General features: G+C 44.4%; 1 protein-coding gene across 1 annotated transcript; it reads left to right on the top strand.

The window, feature by feature from the left end:
• Positions 1–92: 92 nt before the first annotated feature.
• Positions 93–9,279, top strand: SNRPB (small nuclear ribonucleoprotein polypeptides B and B1). The gene is made up of 7 exons (XM_052782429.1): positions 93–225; positions 333–484; positions 1,068–1,179; positions 1,426–1,578; positions 8,418–8,556; positions 8,739–8,864; positions 9,090–9,279. The coding sequence occupies exons 1-7, from the start codon at positions 223–225 to the stop codon at positions 9,125–9,127; spliced, it is 723 nt and encodes a 240-aa protein (XP_052638389.1). The 5' UTR covers positions 93–222; the 3' UTR covers positions 9,128–9,279.
• Positions 9,280–9,440: the final 161 nt, after the last annotated feature.

Here is a 9,440-nt window from a genome sequence, read left to right as displayed (position 1 = left end):
CCCGCCCCGCCGGGCCTGGCCCCGCCCCCCCGAGCCCGCCCCCGGAAGCGCATCCATCGCGCGCCGGAAGGGGCGGTGCGCGGCGGTGGTGGGGCAGCCGCGTGCGGGTGGGCGGAAGCCGCGGCCGCCGCGCGTAGGGGCTTCCGGCGGAGCGGGCGGCGTTTCCGGAGCGAGCGGCGGCGGCGGCGGCGGCGGCGGGAGGGAGCGCGGAGAGCTGCAGCCATGGTGAGCCGGGCGCTCCGGCGGGCCCGCGCGGCTAGGGGTGCCGTGTCGCCTCGGTGCGGCCGGCCCCGCTCCACCCTGGCGCTCGGTGTAACGGCGGTCTCTTGCAGACGGTGGGAAAGAGCAGCAAGATGCTGCAGCACATCGACTACCGGATGCGGTGCATCCTGCAGGATGGCCGCGTCTTCATCGGCACCTTCAAGGCCTTCGACAAGCACATGAACCTCATCCTGTGCGACTGCGACGAGTTTCGCAAGATCAAGTGAGCAGCGCGGCCCGCCGCGGTGCCTCCCCTCCCTCGGTGCCCACCCCCCGGTCCTTCGGTGCCCACCCCTCCCCGGCCCCGCCGTGCCCCCCCCCCCCCCCCCGGTGCCCCCTCCCCGGTCCCTCGGTGCCCTCCCCCCCCCCAGCCCCGCTGCGGCGGGAGGGCCGGGGGCCGTCTGCCCACTCAGAGCGAGAGCTGACCCAGCAGCTGGGCAACGTCTGCTGCCAACTTCGGCAGAAATGGTCACGGTTTTAGTCTCACCTGTCGAACCCCACAACTACCAAGGTTCAAGAGGCGCTTTGTTTCAGTTCTTTCCTGGTAACCAAAATAGACCTTTGTGTGATGCCAGCATAGTCACTGTAATGGTAAAGCATCATGGGGAAAAAAATCATGGAGGTGACACACATCTTGTGTTTAGACTTCTCTATGCGCTTAGTTGGAGGCATATAAAAATGTGGGTTTTACAGTAGGTCCTCCTCTGTGGAGTAGCCTAGTCTCATATTCTATTAGAAATTCAAAGAGCAGCATTCTTTTTTTTTTTTCTCTTTGTCTTGCAATATTTTCTAACTTTTCTCACTAGACCTAAAAATTCAAAACAGCCAGAGCGGGAGGAGAAACGAGTCCTTGGTCTTGTGTTGCTGCGAGGAGAAAACCTGGTGTCCATGACAGTTGAAGGACCACCTCCAAAAGACGTAAGGAGAATGAGAGCAGAACTAAGGAGAAGGGGCATCTGATAAACTTGCTTTCTTGCAGGAGAATGGTATTGTCCTAGACTTCCAGATGCCATTGTGATTAAGTCCAACGAACTTCACTGCAGGAAGTTCTAATCCCTTTGTGGGCTTGGACATTAACTGGACAAAGGAAGGCTGTGGGCATTCCTAGGATCTGAGAACTCTCTTTTTTTGACAAATCTTTCTTTTGGGTGGGTCTGTTTTCAGACTGGAATTGCCCGGGTACCTCTTGCTGGAGCTGCTGGAGGACCTGGAGTCGGGAGAGCAGCAGGGAGGGGAGTACCAGCTGGTGCACCCATGCCACAAGCTCCAGCAGGATTAGCTGGCCCTGTCAGAGGAGTGGGAGGACCATCCCAACAGGTGAGAAGCTGTGACCCATTAAAAAAGAGTTGTCTGGTATATTCTGGGGTGGCTTTTAATTCTTGCTAGCAATGTGATGCAAGAAATTGGTGGAGTGTGTTAAAGAATTTTCAAACGTGGGTTTCTCTAGGTTTGCTTTATTAACAACTCAAGAGTTGGGCTACCACCACAGTGAATGGCAACCTTCCAAAAATTTCCCAATCTTTTATACCTTTTTGCCACCCATTGTCCCAGTCCAAAGTCTTTGTAATTTTCCAGTCGATCTCGGTTCCCATGTCGTTATCATTCATCAATTTATCTCGTCAATTCTCGTGTCCCGGTTCTTCTGAAGTTCGTGGTCGTAGGCAGGTCTTGGGTCACCACAATCACGTATCTTCTTACGCATCAAAGATTACCTTTAAATTTCTGAAAATCACTTGGGCTATTCTATTAATTTATCTAGTTCTAAAGTTAATCACTTACTCCCATGTCTTAGGTCTAAGATGTATGATCCCTCTTCTATTGATTCAGGTTTCAAGCCAGCCATAGAGGGGGAGACACATAGGCTTAATAAGCAGCTTATGCATATTGTTTTATAAGCACCTGCATTCTATTAATCATATCTAAACCAATTTCTAATCATTAGTTATATGTCTAATATGAATAGTCTTAGAAAAAACAATAAGGCTTAAGGCCTAGTTCCTTTTGCAATTCCCTCCTTTTGTTTTTCATCGCACTCCTGCAGTCCTATTGATAACTCCACATTTGTCTTCCTATCTTCTGTACTATCCTAGAGCTACAACTTACACAGCATTAAAACAAAACAATCACACATACTACTATGATTATAACAACAAAGACTATTACAATTATTTTTTTCACCCAAGTAGTCAAATTTGGAAACCAAGACGTTAACCAAGAGAATGTGTCAGAAAATCCCCAAGATGTGTCATCTCTTTGAATTTGTTGCATTGTGGCACTAAACTCCCAAATATTCTGGACATCTGTCATTAATTCTCCCGATTGATCAGTATACATACAGTAACTGGTATTTAGGATGGTACAAACTCCACCTTGTGAAGCCAGAATCATGTCTAAGGCCATTTGGTTTTGAATAGTCATTTTTGAAAGTTCAGTTACCTCTTTCTGGAGAGTGGAAAGTCTGTGAGCAGTTGAATTTGCTAATTTTTCAATTTCTCCAGAAACATTTAAGACTGCTTTCTCCAATTCAGTCACTCCTAGAGCTGGAATCAACCATCTAACAAATGAATGGAATCCTGTTGGTCTCTCAGTCAAGGGATTTAAAGTTCTTCGAATTCGAGTTAAAAAGGTTCTATGCCATGTTGCACTTGAGACAGTTTTTGGGTGAATTTCCAAATCTGTAAACATTACTCCTAGGGTACAAATACCTCCCCAAAGAATTATAAATCTGAATCAGGATAGCAGCTGTGAAATGATTCCCTCGATCTGAGTCAGTCACTTCAGGAACCCCGTACCTTGGAATGATTTCTTTCAATAAGGCTTTTACTACTGCCTTAGAATCATTTTTCCTAGTCGGAAAAGCTTCCACCCATCCTGATAGCTGATCAACAATCACTAACATGTAAGAGTACCCCATTGTTTTTGGCATGTCTGCATAATGAATTTGGAGTTTTTTGAAAGAAAAGGTGGCAGGAGGTCTTTTCCCACTGGGAGGTTTAATTCACACTGAGGCATATTGTCTGCAAAGCTTACATCCTTCACAAATTCTTTTTGCTGCTGCATAAATTCCCGGGCCTGCCCAGAGTCTCTAGATTTGGAGCGCTAGGCTCTCCGGTCCTCCATGGGTCCTCTCACGGGGCCACCGCATTATCGGCAATAAATACCTTTTTGGAAGGAGAGGTTTGTTATTCAGAATCCACTGCCCTTCTTGCCGCTGGGCTCCCAACCGAGTCTATTGTTTTTCTTCTTCAGGGAGGTCTTCATACAGCTTATTCACATGTGGGAGCTCAAATGTTATTTTGTGTTGTGACAGAGACATAACGGACACGACCTGTCGTGCTGCTGCTCTAGCAGCTTGGTCAGCTAGAGAATTTCCCTTTGCGATCATGTCTTGTCTCTGTGTGTGTGCCTTTATATAGATCAGAGATATTCCAGAGGGCAATTGGATCGCTTCTAAGAGGTGTTTGATCTGTTGTCTGTGGGCAACAGTTTTTCCTGCCGAAGTCAGAAAACCCCTTTCCTTCCACAAAGTCCCCGTAGCATGACATACACCAAAGGCATATTTAGAGTCTGTATAAATGTTAACTCTGACTCCAATTGCATATTTGGCAGCTTCAGTAAGAGCAACTATTTCTGCTCCTTGTGCACCTAAAAGTGCAGGCAAAGGTCCAGCCAACAGTACCTGTGTTTCTGTGGTGACTGCGAAACCGGTACATCTTCAACCTTCTTCGTAGTAAGATGAGCCACCCGTGAAGAGGTTCAAATCAGGATTATGTAAAGGTTGATCTCTCAGGTCATCTTGTGGCTTGCTGGTTTCACTTATGAGATAAACACAATTGTGGTTATCTTTTTCTCCATCAGAGGGTAAAGGCATTAAAGTTGCAGGGTTTAAAGTATTGCATCTTTACAGTTTCAAATTATCAGCCAATAAAAGAACTATTTCATATCTATGTGCCCATTGTGGAGACAAAGCTTTCTCCACATATTGCTTTAACAAAATTTCTACCTCATGGGGTACACAAACAGTTAGTGGATGACCTAAAACCATTGCTCTGGTTTTCTCAACCACTTCAGCTGCAGCTGCTATTGCTCTGATACAAAAAGGAGTTCCCTTAGTCACTGGATCCAATGTAGAAGAAAAATAAGCAACAGGTCTCTCATGCAGTCCTAAAGTTTGTACTAACACTCCCTTTGCAACCCCTTTTGCTTCATCACAATATAATTTAAAAGGTTTTGAATAATCAGGAAGCCCTAACGCTGGGGCATATAAGAGTGCAGCCTTTAAAGTACGAAAGGCTTTCTCCCTCTCAGTGCCCCAAGTGATTGGTTCGATTTCCTCATTTCGGGTTGCTTCATGCAGAGGTTTAGCTATTTCAGTGAATCCCGGGATCCAAGGACAGCAAAATCCTACCTGTCCTAAAAATCGTCTCAACTGTTTTTTCGTCACTGGTCTCGGTATTTCTTGAATTGCTTGGAGTCTTTCAGGGTCTACTTCCCGTACTCTGGGCTTTAATATAAATCCCAAATATCTTACTTGCTGTTTGCAAAACTGCAATTTAGATGGAGATGCACAGTGTCCCTTTTTAACAAGTTGGATACACAGATATTCAGTATCTCGAATACAATCATTTTCAGTTTTACTTGTCAATAATAAATCATCAACATATTGCACCAGGACAGATTTGCTTGGAAAAACTAAATCTTGTAAATCATTCTTCAGAATCTGAGAAAAAATTGTTGGTGAGCTGGTAAAACCTTGTGGTAGCCTGGTCCAAGTAAGTTGTTTCCCTTGCCAAGTAAAGGCAAAAATTGATTGGCTTTCTTCAGCAATTGGAATACTAAAGAAAGCTCTGATAAGGTCAAGCACTGTGAAATACTGCGCCCAGACTGGAATCTGGGTTAAAATCAGACTAGGATCCGGCACCACAGGTTGTGGAGCAATTACATGCCCATTCACTGCTCATAAATCTTGAACAAATCTATATTCAGGATCTCCATCCTTATCTGTCCTATGTTTACTCACTGGCAAAATTGGGGTATTATAGGGACTACGGCATTCTCTCAAAATCCCCTTTTCTAAAAAATGCACAATTTGTTTTTCAATGCTAGGAGTATCTTCATTTATAATTGGATATTGCCAAATTGAAGGAGGAGTCCCTCCTTTTGTTTTTATCACAACTGGTTCAGCAGATTTTAATAATCCTACTTCATCTCCTGATGTACTCCAAAGTTCTCTGGGAACTCCAGCTAATTCGGGTGGTATTTTTGAATCACTATGTTTTTGTTCTTTAAGTTGGATTACTTCAGAACCCATTAGAATTAATCGGATCCCTGTAGGCGCCAAAGAGATAAACATGCCAAATTCCTGCAAGAGGTCTCGTCCCAGAAGGGAAACGGGAGAGTCTGGAGAAATTACAAATCTTCCCCAGACTAATTTTCCATTCAAAACTACTGGCAGAGGAGTAGACAAATATTTTATCTCTTCCCCTACCACCCCCCCCGTATTATCACAGTTTCATTTGACATCTGGGGGACTTCAAAATTTAACAAGGACTATGTCACTCCCTTATCTACTAGGAAAGTAACAAGAATACCGTTTACCTTTGCAGTAATCTGACCGCGCTTATCTACCTTGATTCCGACAGGTTCCATTGCTCTCTTAGTTCCCAGAGAAGAGGAGTACCATTCTTTACTGCGAATGAGGTTGTGGGGGTCGGGCAGGTGGAAGTCCTCCTCAGGTTGTGACAGGTCTCAGTGGGCACTCTCTTTGCATATGTCCTAAATTTCCACAATAAAAACACTCTAAAGAATTAGCATGTTGGGAAACAGGGGGAACTCTATTTTGCCCTCCTCTTCCCTTAAATCTCCCCCAAGAAAATCCCCGACCTCTCATTTGTGGGTTAAAATTCTGAGTAATTGCTGCAGCTAACAGTCCAATTTCTCTCTCCTTCTCTTTCTGCTTTCTTTCGATATTTAATTTCTCTTCTTCCTGTTTTTGTCTTTCTTCAGCTCTTCCATCAAAAATAAAGGCAGCAATACTTAGAATTTTAGCTAATGTCTCACCCTGCCAGCCTGGCATATGTTTCTTAAAATATTTACTTATGTCTGGAGCTGATTGATCTACAAAAACACTGACAGTTAAAGGCTCCTGGAAATTGTCACGGGTCATGCCCCCATATTTCAATAAAGTTGCTTTCAGTCGTCCCCAGTAATCACTCAGATGTTCATCAGGTCTCTGCCTACCTTCTAAAACCTTTGTCCGTTTAGTTACTCTCTCACCAGCTTGGCAAACTGCTTCTATTAATTGTTGAATGGCAGCTCGGTGAGCCCTTGTTCCTTCTGTGGTTGCGAGATTCCATTCCGGATCTTGTTCAGGCCATTGGGTTTAACCCCTGGCCTCTCTGAGCAATTTCTCTATCCTTTTGAGAAATCTTTTTTCTTTCCTCTGCCTGAAATAATTCTCGCATCAGAGTCCTCATATCGTTCCAATTAGAGGTATAATCAGTGACAATTCCCGATAACAATTGAGAACTTCAGCATCATCGCGCAGCAGAGGCATTTTTGACTGCCAGGCTACTAAATCACCTTGCTTCCAAGGTTCGTGCCTCATTATTGCAGTTACTGCAGGAACTTCAGCAGGCGCACCTGGTCCTGCTCTTGGGTTTGGGATGTAGTCCAAATGCATTCGGTACATGCCAACACCCTTAGAGAAAAGTTCAGTTTCCTCAGCCTCAGGAGCCGAGGGAAGTAAACTTCTCCTTGTTTTCAACAAGGCCGTTTTCCTCCTTTGTTGTGCCCAATTATACCAAATATACCTATAATCAATATCTTGACTTCCGGAGTCTTCCAAAATCATTCTCAAAAATTTTTGCTTATGGGGTGTAAATGTTCCCTTAGGAGGCCACTCATCCATTGGCCCTCCTCCTCTATTTCTCATCAGGAATGGCCATTCCTCTTGGCACGATATTATCAATTTTTTTTTTTTTGCAATGCCTGTGCCAAGGGTATCTTTTTCCAATTTTCTAAAACCTCAGCAAGGGGCATCCCCCTTTCAACACTGGGTACTGACCCCATCTTTCTTAATATTTTTTGCAAGTTTAAACACAAGGGTTTCCCAGGATAATTTTATCTGGAATTACCTGTGCCCAAGTCTCTTAGGTGAACTCACCTGATTATTTCTGCCGGCAATCGAGAGGGTTGGTAACGGGTTTGTCCAGAGAAATATCCAGTTGTTCTCTGTTGTGTCCTAGACTCCCATCTGGGTCGCCAGTTCTGTTAAAGAATTTTCAAACGTGGGTTTCTCTAGGTTTGCTTTATTAACAACTCAAGAGTTGGGCCACCACCACAGTGAATGGCAACCTTCCAAAAATTTCCCAATCTTGTATACCTTTTTACCACCCATTGTCCCAGTCCAAAGTCTTTGTAATTTTCCAGTCGATCTCGGTTCCCATGTCATTATCATTCATCAATTTATCTCGTCAATTCTCGTGTCCCGGTTCTTCTGAAGTTCGTGGTCGTAGGCAGGTCTTGGGTCACCACAATCACGTATCTTCTTACGCATCAAAGATTACCTTTAAATTTCTGAAAATCACTCGGGCTATTCTATTAATTTATCTAGTTCTAAAGTTAATCACTTACTCCCATGTCTTAGGTCTAAGATGTATGATCCCTCTTCTATTGATTCAGCTTGACTGGGTTTCAAGCCAGCCATAGAGGGGGAGACACATAGGCTTAATAAGCAGCTTATGCATATTGTTTTATAAGCACCTGCATTCTATTAATCATATCTAAACCAATTTCTAATCATTAGTTATATGTCTAATATGAATAGTCTTAGAAAAATAAGGCTTGAGGCCTAGCTCCTTTTACAGAGTGTAATCTTAGTTTCTGTTACCACGGAGTTTGAGCCTAGCGAGGCTTTTTTGGTACTAGATCCCCCTAGGAACTCTGTCTAATATGATGGAAGAAGAGGCTTGAAAAGTGCAGCTTGCACAGAATTCAAGTGGTATCCACTGAATTATATTACAGGTTTGTAGCATTACTAAATTCGTTAAGGAGACTGGTGTAATTTTCTGAAGGGATAATAACTCTTGCTTATTTTTTAGTTTACTGTGAAGCAGATGTTGTGCTGTTTCTCTGTGAACCTGTTTTGTTTACAGGTGATGACACCTCAAGGTCGTGGAACAGTTGCAGCTGCTGCTGCAGCAGCCACTGCTAGCATTGCAGGAGCCCCAACTCAATACACACCAGGGCGTGGGGGTCCTCCCCCACCCATGAGCAGAGGAGCACCTCCTCCAGGTAGGAATTACTTGATGGAGTGGGGCAGCAAGGAGCTCATGTTATGTGGCAAAACTGGTGATAGAGAGGCATTTGTATCAGAGTCTGACAAAGATCTGGTATTATGGAGGATTATTCCGATACCCAACTAGTGCCTTGAATATTCAGCTGGATTTATATGCTTGTTTTTTCTCTGGCTTAAGGAATGATGGGACCTCCTCCAGGCATGAGACCACCTATGGGCCCACCAATGGGAATGCCACCTGGCCGAGGTGCTCCTATGGGAATGCCCCCACCAGGCATGAGACCACCACCCCCCGGAATGAGAGGTGAGCAGAGGTTATCTTAAATGCCTAGAAGTGATAAGAAGCCATAACATAAATAAAATGTTTGAAGGGTGATATGTTTCAATGGCTCCCTAGCTATGCTAGTTGTCAATAAATGCCTCAGTGCCAAAAAAGGGCTCCTAAGGCCACTTTGAGCGTAAACATCTTTCTGGTTTAGCCATGCTTCTTCTTTCCTCTTCAGTATTCAACTCTTTCCTTTCTTCCCAGGACCCCCTCCACCTGGCATGCGTCCACCAAGGCCGTAAGATATTCTATAATGTACTTTTGAACTGTAAGAAGACCGATTAAGGGAATATACCAAGCAGTACCACCTGTCAAAACTTTGCTATGTATATTTTATATTTACTGCTTGTAAAGTTTGCCCTTTTCAATAAAGTTGGAAAACCCAATAACTTGAGGCACTTTTGTACTGGTCTATTTCAGGAGTGCAGCCATTACCTTTCACTACTGCACTTTGGTGACCCCAGAAGAAGAGCAGGTGTGAAGCAAAAAGCTCAATTTGTATTGACAGTTCAGAAGTTAACGGTTGGTCTGGACCACTTAGGCCCATCTTGGTCT

This window comes from Harpia harpyja, chromosome 1 (genome assembly GCF_026419915.1).
Source record: "Harpia harpyja isolate bHarHar1 chromosome 1, bHarHar1 primary haplotype, whole genome shotgun sequence".
Classification (NCBI taxonomy): Eukaryota; Metazoa; Chordata; class Aves; order Accipitriformes; family Accipitridae; genus Harpia; species Harpia harpyja.
The sequence above is the reverse complement of the archived record's forward strand: the minus strand, read 5'-3'. Positions and strand labels throughout refer to the sequence as shown.